We start from the raw sequence: 20,832 nt of genomic DNA, 5'->3' as shown, positions 1-20,832 counted from the left end.
TAGCCATTGAACGTGTATAGCCATGCCATTGTATTGCATATTCATGTTATACCAAAATATTCACTAATTATTATCATGCATGCTGCCTAATTATTTGTCACAATAAATTATATCTATTTTTATAACAAATTGTGATTTTATTTGTATGGAATACATTTCACTTACATAATAACGATCTTCTAGATCTAAGAGAATTGAAATAGTGGCCGATTCTCGACTGTTTACTATTATCATCCCATAAATATCCCCACACTCCGTAATGGTGCCTGGTCTACTGGGGTACAGCAATGTGGTCCGCTCCATGCAAACACAATTACTCAACCTTACAGGAAAACTCTGTCACCCCCTGATGGCAGCCCTGACTGTCAACAATATAACCATTTCATCTCATTGAATTGGTTATAGTGCTGGCGCTGTCCCTAGATTCAGTGTTAAACCATGTTCAAGCAGTTTAACAATAAAACGAGGGTCCTTGGTCACTCACAGCCAGGCCCCTATTATAGGTGTGACTAAGGCAGGGATTACATACTTACTTGTAGCCATACAGATTCATACCAGCAAGGGGCGCTGTGATAGGCTAAAAGCAGTCAGCTGACTTCATCAGCCAATCACAGCTGCCCATTGCTGCACAGGTTACTACTTCCTCATTAGTCCAAGCAGCACAGGGGGGTGGGCTGCCGGGTCTCTAATTTAGCATTAAGTGATTAAAAGCAATCTAACTCTGAGTGGAAGAATGGGGCCAGGAGATTCCAGACATTATAACCACTTAAATCATATGAAGCAGAAACGGTCCCCATGGTGTCCCTTTAAGGCAAGTCTTGCAAGCAATTCCATTTTCTGATTACCTAATGTAAAATCCTGTGCACCTCATCAGAATCAAATCTCAGCCACTCGTTACATCACTCTTTACTGTCTCTTTTAAATGATATATTCCCTCGTTCGCTCAGGCAATAAATCCTGGCTTTCTGTACAGAATCGTTGGGATATATATTTGTGTGTGTACAAGTTGATCTGCCAAAAAAAGCAAAAAAATAAAGAACAGAACACAGTTTTTTGCATGGTTTCATCAATTAATTATCTAGAAAACAAAAGTCGAAAGTTTGAATTTATTATCAGGAACAATGTCATCACATCAGTGCAATGTGGTGTTTTTACCCCACTTCCATAATGTGAAGGTAGTCTGCATTAATAAAACAATGTAATTAAAACCATTCGCACATTCTTTCCCAATTACTTGAAATTCGCATGAATAACAAAAACGGTATGTATTCATTTAATTCCTTCTGCAATCAGAGTATTGTATGAGCAAAGGGCTAAAACATTGCTAAATTATTTGTTTTATGAAGACAAACTTCAAAAAAGGATAAATAACTTTATTTTCACAAGTCAAAATCAAAAATCGTCAACCAGTTAATGTGCTATTTCAGACTGGTATATTAGTGCAGTTAGGAAACTAAATGGAGGACTGTGTGGATAATTGCATACCTGAGTGTCCCTATTTAGAAGGGACAGTCCCTATTTTGGGCCTGAATCTCTCTGTCCCTCTTTCCTATCCTAAGTTCCCTCTTTTCTAGGAGCTCCATATTGTTGGTGTGTCTGCATGTATAACAGAGCTCCACAGTAATAATTCTCCCAGTAATGTGTCTGAGTGTATAACAGAGCTCCACAGTAATAATTCTCCCAGTAATGTGTCTGAGGGTATAACAGAGCTCCACAGCAATAATACTCCCAGTAATGTGTCTGAGGGTATAACAGAGCTCCACAGCAATAACACTCCCAGTAATATTTCTATAAATTGTTATTAGTGCCTATAATTTCTTGTGCCCCCCGCTAGCCACAACCCCACTCACACGTCACACCCCTAAAATTAAAGTTAGAGGTATATCATTGAGCTGGGTATTGGCACACCCTATGCGAACACCTATGATAAATAAATGTGTGAACAGTGATGGGGAGAAGAATGGTAAAACAAATAAATGATTAGATATTTTATATTGTTGCCACTGACAACTGAGCTAGGAGTGTAGTAGCCCCTTGGCATGTTCTCGAAGGTAGAAGTAGTCTTGGTGGTAACTCAATAAACAAAAGGGGAAAAATATAGCAAAATGTAGTAAATATCAGTAGTAGTATATTCTGTATGTGGTAGTTCAGAGTAATAAGAAGTGCACTTACTGAGTGTAGAGCTCGAATAACTCTGCTTTGTTGCGCCTGTGCGGTATAATCCCCGCCTAAGGATACCTGGTCTCTGGTGCATAATGCTCTCAGGTGGGCAGGTTGGCTGTGAATGGTGGATGGCCTTGTTTACAATGCGGGGTTAAGACAGCCACTAGAGGCGCTTCCTGTTGTTTTCCGGAGGTTGACTCAGGGAAACGATGCTGGACGTCCTCACGCTTTGCATGCAGAAGCCCAGCATCTTCTAAAACAGTATAGGAAAGCATTTAGTCAATTCTTTCCTTTGGGGATGGCTTAATGTGCATTCAGTCCCCCCATCAGCTAATGTTGGCGGAGGAGTAGCCCAACCCAGCGCCAAACAACTTCAGTGCTGGAATCAGGCAAGTGGAAAAGGGTTATTTAACCCTTTACTTGCCACCAGGGGAGCCGCAAGGGAGTAGGGGCAGAGGGACCCTTTAGCAGTAATACATCTTTGTATCGCTAACAATAAAGTTTTCCTATAATGAAAAATCCTGTGAATGTTAGTAGCCAGATGGATCAGCATCTAATACCGTCTTCCTAGCCACATGGAACTTAAAGGGACACTCCAGTGGCAGGAATTTTTTTTTTTTCCTGGCACTGCAGGTCCCCTCTCCCTCCCACCCCCTATTCCATGTTGCTGAAGGGGTGAAAACCCCTTCAGTGATTTACCTGTGATCACGGTGGTGGTTTAGGGTCAGCCCACGCTCCTCCCCCGCCGACGTCAGCCGGCAGGGGAGACCGATTGCGCGGCCGCCGGCGGGATGAGACCTAATGCCACGCACGCGCATTAGACCTCCCCATAGGAAAGCATTGAAAATGCTTTCAATGCTTTCCTTTGGGGATTTTAGCGACGCTGGAGGTCCTCACATAGTGTGAGGACGTCCAGCGACGCTATAGCACAGAAAACCTGTGCTATAGACCACGAAGTGCCCTCTAGTGGCTGTCTAGTAGACAGTCACTAGAGGAGGAGTTAACCCTGCAAGGTAATTAAATAAATCTATTTTTAATGCTGAATGACAATTCCTGGAGAGTGCTGTCCTGCTGCACGTAGCATTCATATGCTGCAGATAGGAAATCATTTGACTAATCCAGGCAGTTCCTGTGGGATCTCTTAATACACTGATTTATTTTCCTACTGCATATGAATGCTATATACAGTAGGACAGCACGTCTCCCTTCCTTCCTTGGAATGCATGACTAGTTGATATGTGTCCAGTAAACGTATTAGTTCTACTCCAGCCGTTATTTATGGCAAGGTGGATATTTTCCCCGTCAAACGACGACTCAGCAATCTAATACAGGCGGCATAAAGATTAGAAGTAACGGCAGATCAGTTTTATAAAATCTTTCCAAACTCACAGCTGCTACAGCGGCGTTTAACTGCCGAGGTCATATCCAAGACTGCTTCTAATTACCCTAACAGTCTGAACGTAATTTCAGGTAATCCGCACTCTGCGAATTAAAGACTTCGCAAAATATTTTCAATTTTAATTACATTTCTCAAGGCTCACAACCGCCATCCAATTAAGCTGTTTGTACAGAAAACAAAACAAAAAATAAAAAAAATGGTTAGACTTAATTAAAACTTCTCATAGATTCCAAAGGTAAGCCTCCCCTCAGAGAGGAGGACTGTTTATAAGGGAATAAAAGTTACTAAGATAGATATAATATACGTGATCTGTGATCCTTCTGGGAGAAAGGGATTCTTACGCTTCGTCCTTCCCTGAGATCTGCTATAACAACTTAAACTGGACATAAAATATACCATCAGGGTGTGTGTACAGTCTGTAAAATGTCTAGTTAAGACATACACAAACAAACACAGAAAGTCTTGCACGTAAAAATTTCAAAATGTATTTCCCCGTCGCATTGTTAAGTAGATAATCCACTACAAAAGAGAATGGCATTCCCGGGGACTTTACATCAAAATGCTTGTTAATAAATATCTCAAAATATATGATGGTGCAATCGTGTAACTGCGAATGAAACTCCAGGGGTTCGTACACTAAACAGTGACTTGTAGTGAATTGCAAATATTGACAGCGTTGCCTAAGTTTTGCAATTAGTTCTTGAATGAAACTGAACTTTGGAGTTCAGGGAATAACTTTTCTAGCGATGGAGAAATCGTCTAATGTTCTGCTAACGGGAAAGATTTAATGATACTTTATTTTTATTTTCCCCAACTGCAAATTTTCGTAGCGTTCCTTGAATACATTAGGAATAATACGTGCTCTGTATATAGAAATGGTAGACAAATACGTCGTCAAGATCAGGGATACATTTTAACATCAATGAACTGTGTCTGCATGGATTTATAAAAAATTGCTTGTGTCTGGCTGAGTGACGGCCGGCTGAGCTTGATGGGAATTGTGGCTAACAATACCGGCCCATGTTATCTATCACTAACCTAATGTGTGCTATTGAAAATTCTGCTCAAATTATTATTTTTTTGTCCTTTTGATTAACCCTGCTAGCGCCAGGGAGGTGTACAATAGGCGTATAAGGCGTGTGGGATATTAAATCTGGAGTTAATGTAGAGAATATGATAACTGGTTTCGAAAATCCATTTTCTCCACTGAAAAATCAGTTAATTATTAGACCCTTTGGCAGAAACCGTGCTAATTGTTTCTTATTTTCCAGTTGCAGGTCATTTGCTGCTGCTGGTACGTGTGCTGGGTCACATGTCAGCCATAGCCCTCTGGGGCGTATTCCATTTGCGCCCCTGACTGTCTGTAAACTCATCAGGTAAATTCAATAAGCTGTTCATGTTACAGGGATATCTGTTGTAATGGAAATGTCAAACTCCTCGGGCAATGGAAACCCGCTCAAAGCACTAGTCCCATCTCTGACGAGCAGGTGGCTGGCTCAGCCTCGTTATCCAATTAGCTGTCATGTACAGAGTTTGTTTTATTGCAACAGATATGGCGATGCCCAGTTTAATGTAACCACATCCCTATAAACTCATGTTAAATACTATGTGACAGCGGGAAGCTACTGCGCATCATCCTATTGTACGTTGCCTCAGGGGTCTTTAATGTATATAGCCGAGAATATTATTGAGCAACATTTTCAGAGGCAGAAATGTAGATTAGTTCTTACTAAATTTTCAGTCGTTATGTAAAATGGTGAAATATAACTGCCAATTACATTTCCTAAAAACTGCAATATTTTTGTAGGTCGATTTGAGGCTCACACTTTAAAGGGATTTATTCACTAAACAACAAATTGTAGTGAAGACTTCAGATTTGCACAATTAAGCTCAAAATAACTAATTAGGGGGGAAAAATGTCCAACTCCGCTCGGATATTTTTAGCCTCATTTTTACTTTTCTTTTTTTATATAATTGTTTAAAACACACGTCAATAAATTGTTCCTAATTTAGATGGAATTAATGACTGCTTTTTTCATACTATTGTGAGTATTCACTAAACACAATTTAACGAACCTATACATATTGATAGGCTGGACATGACAAGTGCTGCCCTGCAGTAAGTAGAATTTAAATGCTGCATTTGGGATATCAGGTCATAATCATTGCAGAATCCTGCAGCATATGAATTCTTCATACTGCCCATTAACCTGAAATAATGATTTGTGCCACGGAAATCACAATGGTTAACTCTAGTTGGCCTCCAGTTCTGTGTCTTGTCCAGTTCAGCCTTATCTTTCCTGCCTGTCTGAGACATGTCTTGTCGTATACGAGACCTATTTTTTTTATATATCTTTTGTCCTTAACCTGCTCGCTAATTCGATATTGGGTATTTTTTCAGTCCTAAACCTTATCCTCTTCACAACTTCACTCTCTGCCTTTTTGCCTCTTCAGGGTCTTTGAAGGCTTGGAGCAAGAATTCTTGCCAAAGTAAGAGCCAATAATATAATATTTGAATCAGAATCTGGGGTTGTTCTGGAGGGATTAACAATGGAAATCCAGTTTTTCCATTTGGGAAATGATCATACCCCACACGGTTTACCATTTACCCAATTCCAGAGGAAGCCACTGAATGTTGTGAAACGTGTAGGTCATGCTCTCAAAGACGAGGCAACATTTTGGTCAATGTTATCTTTCTCAAGCTGCTTTAATCTCACTCCGACTGAACCTTTGCCTTTTTGTAATAACTGTAATAACAAACATAGCAGATAAGCTGCCAGAGTGTTGAATTTATTTGTGGGTGTTGGGAATGGGGGTGATGTTCATCCCCAGCCTCCCTTTTGTTTATCAAACAATTGTCTATAGCTTTGGTCTGAAATAAAGTAGTGGTCCAGGCACTCAAGGTGATAGCTAAAAAAGCAGTTTTTTTTGGAGCTAACAAACAGCAACGTTTCGACCCAACTGGATCTTTGTCAAGCTTCACAAAGATCAGGTTGGGTTGAAACGTTGCTGTTTGTTTATTCCATACGTGACGTGGGGTTTGGCCTTTCCTGGATCCGGTCCACCTTGGCAGGCTGGGGGGCAATTGCCTCCCTGCCCCCAGGCCCAGACCGCCCCTGTTGGCAGCCTTGTGAGTGTGGTTTCCTCCATTCAACTATTATAGCTTTAGTTTGGGCTGTTCAACATAATTCATTTATATTCTCAATACTCAATTTATGTGCAAAGTAAAAGAAATACAAAAACAAACACCAGCCTTTCGAACACTTACTTTGCCATCACTGTATATGATGGAGCGTTTACTTACTTGTAGCAATGTCCAAAAACCATGTACATCTACAGCGGTCAATGGCGTTGCGGGAGGAAGCTGTGTTTCCCATTCCATAGAGAATCTCATTAATTAAAGGAGTAAAATCAAAGAGCTAAAATGAAACATGTCTTCACAGTAACAGTGAAGTAAATTATAATATCGCTGATTTAGATGGGAGGGCAGACTAGAAGCAGTCCAAAACAGTATAAAAATGAAGGCAACGTATATTAATTATTGTTGTTAACATAACTGTGGAGTGATCCTAAACAAAAACCCTATGGTGCCGGGTATTTTTATTAAAACACTCTATGGATCAGCCTTCTATTAAATTGTCAAGACGGTGTTTTTAAGACAAACCGCTCCTCGTGTTTGGAACACACAGATCAGCTCGGAACGTATGCCTTGCACAGCAGTAACAGGACCTGCTGAGTTCCACAAACCCACACGCCTTCTGCCGGTTAAATATTTTACTTATTCTTAAACGTTGACAGCTCAGACACAGAAAACAGATCCTCAGGGCACCACATGCCTGAATATGCATTCATACTGCAAGCCACCTTATCGTACTGCCCGCTCATGTTGGTGTCTGCAGCAAAGGGCAAGAGGGGGCAAGAGGCCGCCCTAACGATTGACCTCACTATGATATAAATGAATGCCTAACAGTTACAGTGTCTCGTCTCTGCAGATTGGTAGTGTGCCCGCCATGGGCCATTTACGGCAAACACCCGTCAGATTCTTGATATTACAGTGATTGCAAGGAAAAAGCCGATGTCAGTCTTTCAAATCCTCAAATTCACTCTGTAGTAAATAACCCTGACCAAATGTTCTGAACGATGTCTGGGTCTTTGCTCTTAGACTCCATTTCCTCTCGATTGTAAGCTCTTTTGAACAGCCACAGCTTACCTCTCCTTCTGTATGCGTACAACTGTTTGTTGTAACTTATTTCTTTGATTTGGTTTAGATCCCGTATGTACATAACATGTCGGTGCTGTATAAATAATAAAAACACATATATAAGAACACGTGAAAGAGTCAAACAAGTTAAATTCTCACAGTCTCACAGTTCCTAATTTCCAGTAACGAGCGAGCAGACATCAACAACCAGTTTATATTTATTCTGTGTGCGTGGAAAACTGGTACAAAAATATAAATTAAATCTGCGCGTTAAAAAAAAAAAAAAAAAACACATTCACCAGCGTACCAGATATTTATGCTCGATTAGTATAAAATTATTGAGCGCTGTTTGAGTGACAGAAAGGTCTTTGGGAGAGAAGAGACGGGTTCCTTTTGTCCTGTCATTTTCTGAGTTCTATAACCTGACAGCTCCTAGTCTAATTAATTGGGGTGATGCAGTTCTTTCTGACCCCAAAGGGCTTTCAATGATTGTTCTAATCCATCAGTCACCTGGTTATTTAAATCCCAGCTGTTTTTATAAATGTTTATTTTTTTCACATCTGTAATGATGGTTTTTACAATACATCAAATAAATAATGGACTTAAATTGTGTCATCTGGGCTGACGATTGGTAAAATCTGTGTTTTGTATACAAACAGGCAATGGAATATCTAAAAGATTGTGAGATAATGTTACACCTGCATGTCTACTTTTTATTGACCGTATTCTCAAGAAATCCAGTCTCTTTGTTGGCATCAGCCAATGAGAATCCAAGGCCCCGAGGGCCAAAAAAAGCCAATCCAATTTGCTATGAGCCAAATTCGATTATAAACCAATTCAGCCCTAACCTGCATGGCACATGGAATTATAAATGTCACAAGCCAATTGCACTTTCATTCCGTTCGTTCATCTATCCAGAACATGGTGAAAGAGAGGTCTTGCTACATGCCTCGTCTCACCATCAGAAAGGTGGTCCCCATCTATTTCACCATGGTGGCAGCTTTCTTAACCGTCTTACTGGTGTCTCTCCATGGGACCTCTCCGGTAGAGAGTTCCTTCCCGTACAAGGTACCGCTGGATCCGAAAGGCATGATGGAACTTTATTGGAACGTGAGTTACCCTGAAAAGGTGGTGTATTTTCAGATCCTGATTAAAGACCTCAAGGCTGGGATGATCTTCGGCATGTCGGACAGGGGAGACTTTGAAGATGCTGATTTAGCCATCCTGTGGAGTAACGGGTTTAGTTCCTTTTTTGGTGTAAGTTACTCCTTATGGAAATTTTTTGATGATTTGTGATTTACCAATTGTAACAGATTTTTATGCACTTTATTGGCACTGCGGAAGGCAAAAGCACGTTTATATATTTGGTACGTTACAATTTCAAACACTAGCAACTGCAAAACACCACCCTGTGTCTAAATCCCTATTTGCCTTTACTTTACTGTCATCTACTACACTTTCTATATCACTGTAACTGATTCAACTGGAAGGCTATCCCAGGTATCTACTACCCTTTCTATATCACTGTTACTGCTCCCACTGGAAGGCTATCCCAGGTATCTACTACCCTTTCTATATCACTGTTACTACTTCCACTGGGAGGCTATTCCAGGTATCTACTACCCTTTCTATATCACTGTTACTGCTCCCACTGGAAGGCTATTCCAGGTATCTACTACCCTTTCTATATCACTGTTACTGCTCCCACTGGAAGGCTATTCCTGGTATCTACTACCCTTTCTATATCACTGTTACTGCTCCCACTGGAAGGCTATTCCAGGCATCTACTCCCCTTTCTATATCACTGTTACTGCTCCCACTGGAAGGCTATTCCATGTATCTACTACCCTTTCTATATCACTGTTACTGCTCCCACTGGAAGGCTATTCCAGGTATCTACTCCCCTTTCTATATCACTGTTACTGCTCCCACTGGAAGGCTATTCCAGGTATCTACTACCCTTTCTATATCACTGTTACTGCTCCCACTGGAAGGCTATTCCAGGTATCTACTCCCCTTTCTATATCACTGTTACTGCTCCCACTGGAAGGCTATTCCAGGCATCTACTCCCCTTTCTATATCACTGTTACTGCTCCCACTGGAAGGCTATTCCTGGTATCTACTACCCTTTCTATATCACTGTTACTGCTCCCACTGGAAGGCTATTCCAAGTATCTACTACCCTTTCTATATCACTGTTACTGCTCCCACTGGAAGGCTATTCTAGGTATCTACTCTCCTTTCTATATCACTGTTACTGCTCCCACTGGAAGGCTATTCCAGGTATCTACCCCCTTTTCTATATCACTGTTACTGCTCCCACTGGAAGGCTATTCCAGGTATCTACCCCCTTTTCTATATCACTGTTATCCTTTACTGTCTCTGTAGGGTATATGGTATATTTTCTCCTACTCTTTCTATACAGTGCTATTTTTTGCGGAACAGAAGCGGGAGATACAGAATGTGCGATGATTGTAGAGTTTTTCCGTAGAGCTGAAAAATTGACCTGTTGATCTCAAATTTCTCGATTTCTGCATATATATATATATACTAAAGGTACTAGAATAAACTTTCTTAAATATATCATAAATATGCTAAAAAGGTCAATTAAGTGACTGAAAGAAATTATATTTGTATTAGTTGCTACAAATTGTCAATTACACTTTATAAAACATAACATCATTAGCTTAAAGCACTAAGACCTACCGGTATTTAAATTGCTAAACATATCTAAAATTAGCCTTCGGAATTGCGTTTAGATATTCAGATATTTGATCCAGAAAAAAACGTAGCAAAGTATCGATATGGATGCATATTCTGGAGCAGAAGTCCAAATGCTGAGCAGTTACCATAGAAACCAATGGAATGTTGCTGCCACTGCTCCACTTTAAGAACTTTTGTCACAGAACTGATTTTTATAAACCAATTTAAATGAGCATTATAGCATTAGAAATACAAACTTATGTCCCTAATGTTATAGAGTTCTATTCCAATTTTAGATTATTGCTCCACCCTAAATGTAGTTTAAAAAAAACAAAAACGTTTATTACGTACTGTTTTTTCTAGTGCCTAGATTGCAACTGCCCACTCGGCATTGGGGATAAGAGGCACATGTGCAGTGAGAGCCGCCTCATCCAATCATATGCTTCTCATAGGGAAACATTGAATCCAGTGCTTCCCTATGATCGTGCAAAGCGTGAGGACGCTGTAAAGTCACATAATTGAGTCTGACTCCGTTATAGCGGCAAAAGCGCCTCTAGCGGCTGTCAGGAAGGCCCTGAAATTTAAACGTTGCCGTATCTACAAAACTGCTGTGTTTTTACATTGCAGGACTAAGACAACAGCACTCAAATTCATTTGTATCCATCAACCTGCTTTTTGTACATTGGTGAATCCTCAGCGTGTTACTAAAAGAAATAATACACGTTTTAATCACATCACATGTTTTCCCCCTGAGACTATTTAAAGAAAATATTATAATAAAAAAAAAACACATTCCTATAAAATTATGAAATAATTGGAAAGATTCAAAAAGCAAAGTGCCAAGACAACTATTTGTCTACAACAATCCTTTTTACGTTACAGACATGTCTGAATCTTAGATCTGTAACAACCAGTCTTCGTTTAAAGGGGAAGCCCCCTGTCAATCATTGTTATAAGCTCCGCCTTTCACACCTGTCAGTCAAAATAGAAAGAGCAGACAGAGAAGAGGAGAAATTAAACAATGTGAGAGATTTATCAAAGTGTCACAAATTTCCGACCTAATTTATTCGGGTTTATGAGTAATTTGGTCGCTTTTTCACACCGAAAATTGGCAGAATTTTTTCACTATAAATTTGGTGGTCTTCTGAAACAGAAAATGGTGGAATTTGCTATGAAGGAAAAAGTCACTTTTTAGATTACTTAAATAAATATGATCAAAAGAATTATGGAATAAAAAAAAAACAAATTTCAGACCACTTTGATAAATATCCCCCAATGTTACTATTTTTTCCCTTCATTTGCAATTTGTACCCTGGCTTTGCCTTGTCTGAACTGGGTTTTGATGTAATTTGCTAAATCTTTAAAGGGACAGTCTAAGCTTTAAGGCAACTCTAGCTTAATGAAGTGATTGTGGTGTATAGATTTTGCCTCTGCAGTCTCATTGCTCAATTCTCTTCAATTTTGGAGTTAAATCCCTTTGTATTTGCAGCCTTAGCCACATCTCCCCGCACATGACTTGCACAGTCTCTCCATGGAAAAAAATGGTTTCATTTTCAATCAGCACAGTGTGTTTAATTAGATTTTTTTCCGCTAATGGCACTGCTAGACATGCAGTGTTTTCACTTTAGCTCTCATCTTCTGCTCTGTTAATTGAACTCTAATCACACACATCAAGCTGCAGTGGTTATAGTGCAAAGATAATAATTATTAATTAGCTTTGTGTGAGCAAAGTATCAGCAAACATGCCTGAACAGGTGGTTTTGTCAGAGTCTATACAGATGTTTAAACTGCAATTGGATAAATACTTCCAAAAACATAACATACAGGGATATAATTTCTAATTAGTGGGGTAATAGCTGCTTGATCCAAGGAGACATCTGACTGCTATTTTGGGGTCAAGAATTATTTGGGGTCAAGAAGTATTTTTCCTAGTTTGTTGCAAAATTGGAAGCGCTTCAGACTGAGTTTTTTGCCTTCTTTTGGATCAACAGCAAAAACAAATGTGAGGAAGGCTGAACTTGATGTACGCAAGTCTCTTTTCAGCTATGTAACTGTAACATTCTAGAATGTTATTACTCTACATAGATTGACACAGTAAGCCGCCCTCGTACTGTGTGTCTTTTCCCTCCCATCAGACTTCTGTGTTTTTTTAGAAAGCTTATTATTTTATGTCTCATACCTAAGTTTAGGACCGCTTCTTCTATATAGGACTGCAATATTGGGAAGAAAATAATGAAGGTTCCTTTTTCACGCTTAGTTTTCGATTAGTTGTATTAATACTGAGACATGGGTCTGTGAGCTAATTTGCTGTAAAATAATTGTGTGCGTGATTTGGACCCCAATCATAAAAGGTTAATCTTGCTAAGAGTTATGACAAGATTATAAAATGCTACATTTATTACCCGTGATCCAGTATATTATAAAATGACCACCTATCTACCTGTTTGCCCCGCGTTAGACTATGAACGTAAAGCGGATTATGATCGAGATTTAAGTTTAGTTTGCACATATCCTGAGCAGCGTGGGGATTTTTTGGACCCTATTTCAAAAAGAATGAACTTTCCCTGCATTTTCATTGTTGGCGGCAGCTAAAGGAATGACAAATGGCGCTCCCCGTTGTACTGTCACTGTAAGATATTTATATATATAAGTTGTACATGCAACGTATTGTTTGCTATTGACTGGAATGCCTATTCTTTTTCATACATTCCATTGGAAAAATGATTGTCTTAAGCTTCATTCAATTCCCCCGTTTACTGACTGACAAGGAATTCATCATAATATTGACTCTAGACTTGAATACAATATTCACGACAACTCCCAGGGGCATCGAGTTTCCCCCATGGCATTAAAAATTCAATTGCTTCTATTGTGAAGAGTGAATTTAGCATCGAGCAGAATGGTGGGAATTTACATAATATATACGTATAGAAATAGGTTGATCGGAAAAGCTAACGCAGTATAATAGCTTCCAAGCATTCGGCATTATCTGTCCAAATGTATGCGATTTACGCAGCGGAGGAAAAAGACGAACAATAAGGAGAGGGGAAACATTATGGTTTATTCACTAAATTTGAAATTGTCCAAAGCATATACAACAGATAGAAAATTTTAGGCCAGTTTGGCGGGGATGTCCTTAACCACTATATTCCCTTCTCGCCTATTGTAAAAGGGGTGTCTTTAGTGTAATGTGGGAGCAATCTTTCTGCCAAGGTGAACTATGAAAAAATACTCTGGTTACACCCATAATTTAATAATCAAAAGTGCGTTTATTGATGAAAATTTTAATTGGCAATGCAAATATAAAAACCAGTAACAATTAACATAAGAAGGACATTAGGAACCTTACCTATCACTAAACAAGGTCTATCGTCTGAAACACAGGGAGTCGACATACATAATAATGGTGGTCTCTGGATTATGGTGGCCGTTGGCCATCAGGAACCCATACTATATAATGGTTTGTATTGGTCTTATACCAACAGGATGCATGGAGTGACCAGGAGGGACGAATTCATATCGATTCACAACAAGACTACCAGCTGCTCATGGCACAACAGGCTCCAGAGGGTCTCTACATCGTGTTTAAGAGGGCCTTCTCCACCTGTGACCCGCATGACTACCTAATCGAGGTAAGAAAAGTACTTTTATACATTTCCTGGTGGATAACAGTACAGTTTTAATACATTTATTACAATGAATTTTATTTTCATAAGTATCCAGTCTTTTAATTTTGAATGAGAATCTTTTTTTTTTTTTTTTTTTTTTTTTTAGGTAAGTTACCTATTAATTGTGCTTTTATTAAAAAAAAAACTAAACAAAAAAGTGTTAACAGAACTCATTAAAGGGACACTCCACTGCCTAAATACAGAAATAAATGACATTGCTATTTAGTAGATATACCACAAATTAAACCTTGCAAAACCTGCAGATCTATTGTCTGCAGCCTTTACAAACCCTCCCCTTCTAACCCCGCCCATACTTTCTGTGGCTGTCCAATCACAGACTTCCCATTGCAGCTCAATGAGAAATCTTTGCAAGGCAGGTGCTCTGGGCAATTGCTACCTCTTAAGCTTAGATCCACTGACCAAAATAACCAGGTAGTAGGACCTATTATCTGATTGACATTTGGGGGGGAGGGTGCAACCAGGTTATTTTATAAACTTACCAATTTCTACTGAAATCTGCACTTTTTGTAAAATGAAAAAAGAGAACATACATTTTTCACACATAAGGCATTTCAGTAAACTGACTTAATTAGGGTTCCATTCGATTAAATTCCATATACATATTGAGGGTTTTGCACTGAAGGAAATTGCAATTCTTCATACGTTAGAAAACTCACCCCAATATCCCTCCTCCCCAAATCCAGCCTACATGTTCGACTTTTAGTGTTGACACCGCTTTCAGGAACAGCAGGAAATGTCTGAAAGATACGCACATTCTCGTGGATATGTGAACACTAATTATTCAGCTAATTACCCGATTCAGCTAGCAGATAGATAGTAAGTTTATTTTACAGACACGTCAGTTTGCTCTTTGACAAATCCACATACATTAGTAAAATTAATTTAAATGAGCGAGCATCGCTGCTTCAAACGCAGAGACCTGACTTTTACTGTAGAGAGATACATTTTAGTTTTTATAAATGTTAATTACAAAAGTTAGCTGTTTGAAATATTCCCTGAGGCTATTTTTCTATCTTCTTTAGATGGCATGTATAACAGTTATTTCAAGAATGCTCCTTTCCCTTCAAGATTAAATAAATAGCCCTGTCACACTATGGAGACTATTTATTAAATGGGATTTATGAGCTGAAATCAAATCCCTAACATGGGCTCGAAATATTGTGTTCCTAATTAAATTTCATATGAATATTAGTTATATGTTTACTTTTCCCTTAATATTTAACAAATATATCGGTCTGAAAGATAATATTACATTTAGAAATTCACACCTCTTTATCCTTCAACTGGTGGTCTCCATCTCGGCTCCCTGTTAATCACTGTTGTAAGCTCCACCCTTTGCACCTGTCAATCCGTGTAGAGTAAACCTACAGAGAAGAAGGGGAATTAAACAATGTTTCTATTTCTCCTCCTTTGCAATGTGTACCCTGACTATGCCTGGACTGAACTATATTGGGATATAATTACCGTAGCTAAATCTTGAATATAAATGTAACAGAAAATAGAGACTTACATGAAAACGTGTGAACCTAGGTGATTTTCAAGATTTTGTTTAATAGTATGTTTAATAGTATATTGCAGACATTGTGACAGTGACACTTTCCTTTTAACGCTGATGGTGGGCAAGAAGAAAGTCAAACTTCTATAAGATTATTTTTAATGGTTTCTTTTAGGATGGCACCGTGCACCTGATCTATGCCGTTCTGGAGAAACCTGTGCACTCCATTACTGCCATCAATGTCTCGGCCATTCAGAATAGGGGTTTGCAGCGAGTGCAGCTTCTGAAACCAGAACGTCAGCGACTGCCACCTCTTCCACCAGATGTCCGCAACCTTCAAGTCCTTGCACCCAATGTCCTTATCCCGAACCAAGAAACCACCTACTGGTGCTATATCACTGAGCTTCCCCAGAACTTTCCAAAGCATCACATTCTCATGGTGAGTGGATATATCATCATTTTATAAGCATATCTCCGTCCTTCTTAACTGGGTGGACCTCTGACCTTCACATATTTTTCAAATAGGTCCCTTAAAAACATGATGTAACGTAATGAAGTCAATGGGAATTTCTGATAGTCTTGGAAACCTAGAAAATTATAATTTAATCCAGATGTCACAATATGCTAATTTTAGGAAATGAAATACGAATCAAGATATATTTCTAAATTCTTAATTCACATCTGGGTTTACCATGGCATAGCTTCATTCAGACAGTAGATGTTCTTACTCCTGTTGGTGGACATTGGTGGAAGGAAGGTATTTTCGGGACAGCTTAGGTGAAGAAAAGTTGTGTACAACTGTTAAATTGAATTTCAATGTCAAAGTTCAGAACACCTTGTAACTAGTGATGAATTATTCAGGGGGACTAGGGAAAAGCAAGAGTTTAAAAACAAAAAATCTACAACTGTTGAATTTCATATCCAGAAGTAACAGAGAGCTGATAGAATGTAAGAGGGAAAATGAAAACGAGATATAGTGCAGTCTTCTTCTTAAAAAAAAAAAAAAAAAAAAGCTGTAGGGTTGAATGCTACAGTATTTATATTCACAAGGTCAGAATAGAACGTGGCCTACCAACGGGATATGCATGTGATCAAGACTTGTCACGCACTGGGTATCCCCCAAAATTATATAGTAGCTCATCCTGTTCAATGTTTTTCGTAAATATTAAAATCCAGATCGTGGAAGATTTTATTGAAAGAAAAGGAAAAAAAAGCGTTATACTAATCTAAAGCATTTTTTAAATATTAGGGGAGTGGTCCTGATATTTTAGGGATGAAGATGCCTTGTAGGTACTGGTTTTGCTAATACATTCCTGCTCTCTCTTAGGAGAGGAGATACATTCTAACTTTTAATATGATCGAGGCAGTTTCTCGACGCAGAGGGAAACTGCCCCCCCCCCCTCCTAAGCAGGATTTAAAATTAGGAAAAAATGACAGAAGCTGGTGACAGTCCCCATTCTCTCCCAGCTCTCCGACGCTAGCACTGAATTTTAATTACTCTGATAATCATACTTCACGTTGGGGAAAGAATGGCGATGACAGACATGTGATTTATGTCAAAATGCTCTGCAGTTGCAAAAGCGGGAAAAAAAATCCCTTTATGAGATAATAGAGAAAGTTGGTCTACATTGCCTGATGGGTAGAGAGTCACACAGTCCGTCAGGAGTAATCGTTTATTTAAAGTCCTGCAGACTGAGCTCCACACGCAGTGTCACCTCGTACAGCAGATTAAGGATTTTCTTACAGTTTTGTCATCTTTTCCAGCAAACATTTTTGAAGAAGAAGCACTTGTGCCTCCCTGGGCTGCCAATTAGCATCAGGAAAACTCTCTTCTTGACTGGAATGATATGTTTTGTGCAACTTTCACATCTGGTATCAGCACACACAACACACACAGAACATACTGCCATCAAACCTCTTACAAAAACACCCCCAGGTTCTGAGCCACAGGCCAGCTCGAAACCTGCCATGCCAACTTACCCGAATGATCCAATGTAGGGGTATACCAAGATACTACTACACCCCCAGGTTCTGAGTTACAGGTCAGCTCGAAACCTACCATACCAATTTGCCCGAATGAACTAATGTGGGGGTATACTGAGATACCCCTACACCCCCAGGCTCTGAGCCACAGGCCAGCTCGAAACCTACCATACCAACTTGTCTGATTTAATTTGGGTGTATATCGATATACCACTACACCCCCAGGTTCTGAGCTACAGGCCAGCTCAAAACCTACCATACCAACATGCCCAGATGATCCAATGTAGGGGTATACTGAGATACGCCTACACCCCCAGGTTCTGAGCGACAGGCCAGCTCGAAACCTACCACTAGTGATGTCGCGAACATTAAATTTTCTGTTCGCGAATGGCGAACGCGAACTTCTGCAAATGTTCGCGAACGGGCGATCCCGGCGAACCGCCATAGACTTCAATAGGCAGGCGAATTTTAAAACCCACAGGGACTCTCTCTGGCCACAATAGTGATGGAAAAGTTGTTTCAAGGGGACTAACACCTGGACTGTGGCATGCCGGAGGGGGATCCATGGCAAAACTCCCATGGAAAATTACATAGTTGATGCAGAGTCTGGTTGTAATCCATAAAGGGCATAAATCACCTAACATTCCTAAATTGTTTGGAATAACGTGCTTTAAAACTACTCCTCCCTGGCCCCCACCCCTGAGCGGTGGGTGGGGGCCCTAAACAAGAATAAGGGGGGGACCTAATGTCCTCCCCCATGGCCCCCACCCCTGAGCGGTGTGTGGGGGCCCTAAATACAAATTGGGGGGGACCTAATGTCCTCCCCCCTGGCCCCCACCCCTGAGCGGTGGTTGGGGGCCCTAAACAAAAATAAGGGTGTGGACCTAATGTCCTCCCCCCTGGCCCCCACCCCTGAGCGGCGGGTGGGGGCCCCCTGCTGACTGTGAAGTACAGGGTCAAAGTTTACTCAGTGATGACGAATAGGGGGCGGACCGAACATCGCATATGTTCGCCGTCTGTGGCGATGCGAACACGCTATGTTCGCCAGGAACTATTCGCCAGCGAACCGTTCGGGACATCACTACCTACTACTCCAACTTTTAAACCACATGCCAACTTTTAAAACACATTTATCAATTCAATCCATAATAAGAACCCATTCCACCCCCCAATTTACCTATCCAGCCCTCTGCTGCTTTGGCCAGACGGAGGGTAACTCCAAACCTAACCAAAATCAGGGAGGGTGGTAGGGATAACAAGAAGGTCAGTGAGAAAGCATTAGATTGGGAACATTTAAGATGGCTGTCCTATATGTAACAGCCTGCGCATCCCAGATAGCTAGCCAATCCAAACACACCAACTATGAATGCCCACCTCCTCGGTCTGTCATGGCCCATCTCAGATAGCTAGCCAATCCAAACATACCAACTATGAATGTCCGCCTCCTAGCTCTGTCATGGCCCATCTCAGATAGCTAGCCAATCCAACCATACCAACTATGAATGCCCGCCTCCTAGCTCTGTCATGGCCCATCTCAGATAGCTAGCCAATCCAAACATACCAACTATGAATGCCCGCCTCCTAGCTCTGTCAAGGCCCTATTCCACTAAGCTGTGCTGCTCCATGGACTACATTTTGTGTCTTGGGAAAAAGCTGTGCACATTCCAGTAAATACATATTTTTGTTTACATGTATTAAAAATTAAATATATTTTTGGACACAGAATCCCCTTTTCAGTAATTCCAAATATTCGGGATGGGTGGTTGTCTTCTGCTGAAACTTCTGAACACTTAATGGGCGAGCTTAGCATAATGGAATAAAACTGTCACGGCCCCCAGCTCGTGGCTGCACGTGGTCGCACCTGATCAGGACGACCACACTGACAGGTTAGTGAACTTACCTGTTCAGCAGCAAGCCGGGAGCCATCCCGCTGGAGCGTCCGTCCCCTCCACAAGCATCAAACAAAATGGCACCGACCACAAGGTCGTGGACGTTGGTAGCTCCACCTCCAAGGATAACGCGAACATGCGTGTGATGTCACAACATCGACGCACACCAGGCCAAGCTCTGACCAATCACAGCACATGGAGGGGTATTTAAACCCCTGAAGTTCCCTAGCTCATTGCCGTGTCGCGGTTTCAGTTCCTGGTTCCCAAGAGTGCGTTTTCCTTGTTCTTGTTATTTGATCTTCCCGGTATTTTTACTTTGGCTATTCCTGACTACTCTTATCTCTGGTTTCCCTGACTGGGCTTTCCTTATCGATCTTGTGTATTTCTGGCTTCCTTAACCTCTGCTTTCCCTTGACCATTCTCTGTCTTTCAACGTATTAACCTGTCCATTCTAAGGACCAGTTTACGTTCTGTCTATCTTCTATAATCTATGTAGATGTTACATAGCTTTGCGTGTTGGACCACCCTGGTAGTTGTGACAAAAACACCCCCATAAATGTTGTAAAATGGGGGGCAATATCATTCTCATGCTGTCTGGGGTCTGAATAATGTAAAGTTACCCCTACAGTCCTCTGTGTAACTGAGAAAGACTAGGCTTTCATTTCATGGTTTCAAGGAACATTTAACACAAGTGATAATGGGGTGTGATATTAATGAATGTGTTCATTGTACTGTATTCTAATTATCCCTTGCAGTATGAGCCAGTGATTACGAAGGGCCATGAAGCTATTGTACATCACATGGAGGTATTCCAGTGTTCTGCAGATGATGAGACCATACCTCATTTCAGTGGACCTTGTGATGCCAAAATGAAACCAGAGAAGCTAAACCACTGCCGGCACGTCCTTGCTGCCTGGGCCATGGGCGCGAAGGTGAATTTTATTTATGAGTGTGTTAAACCTAGCAAAAAATACAGAGCAAATATCAGGTTCTACTTTTCGATATTTTATAGAATCTCTAGTTTTTTTTCGTTTAGCATTGTCTGATGGCCAGTCAGTTGATTTGTTGAGATAATGCTTGATAGTGATCTCAGTGATAATAAATGTGATGGAATATGTATAGTCTACCTGCCTGAACATCTACTGCCAAGTTTGTTCTCAACATTCCATTTTTTCTTGTAGCCATTCTATTACCCAGAAGATGTCGGTCTTGCCTTTGGTGGACCTGGTTCTTCAAGATTCCTTCGGCTCGAAGTCCACTATCACAACCCCCTTCAATTAAAAGGTAAAGATTAAAAAATAAATATACC

General features: G+C 40.4%; 1 protein-coding gene across 1 annotated transcript in view; it reads left to right on the top strand.

Moving 5' to 3' along the window:
* The first annotated feature begins 8,681 nt into the window (after nucleotides 1-8,681).
* Nucleotides 8,682-20,832, top strand: part of DBH (dopamine beta-hydroxylase) — a 39,424-nt gene continuing 27,273 nt past the window's right edge. The window contains exons 1-5 of the mRNA XM_063431684.1: nucleotides 8,682-9,020; nucleotides 13,953-14,099; nucleotides 15,827-16,090; nucleotides 20,279-20,455; nucleotides 20,705-20,807. Of these exons, the coding sequence (XP_063287754.1) occupies nucleotides 8,685-9,020; nucleotides 13,953-14,099; nucleotides 15,827-16,090; nucleotides 20,279-20,455; nucleotides 20,705-20,807 (1,027 nt within the window). The 5' untranslated portion in view covers nucleotides 8,682-8,684. The remainder of the gene's footprint in view (nucleotides 9,021-13,952; nucleotides 14,100-15,826; nucleotides 16,091-20,278; nucleotides 20,456-20,704; nucleotides 20,808-20,832) is intronic.

Source organism: Pelobates fuscus, chromosome 9 (assembly GCF_036172605.1).
Source record: "Pelobates fuscus isolate aPelFus1 chromosome 9, aPelFus1.pri, whole genome shotgun sequence".
NCBI classification, from domain to species: domain Eukaryota; kingdom Metazoa; phylum Chordata; class Amphibia; order Anura; family Pelobatidae; genus Pelobates; species Pelobates fuscus.
Note: the sequence above shows the minus strand (reverse complement) of the source record. Positions and strands in the feature narration are given on the sequence as shown.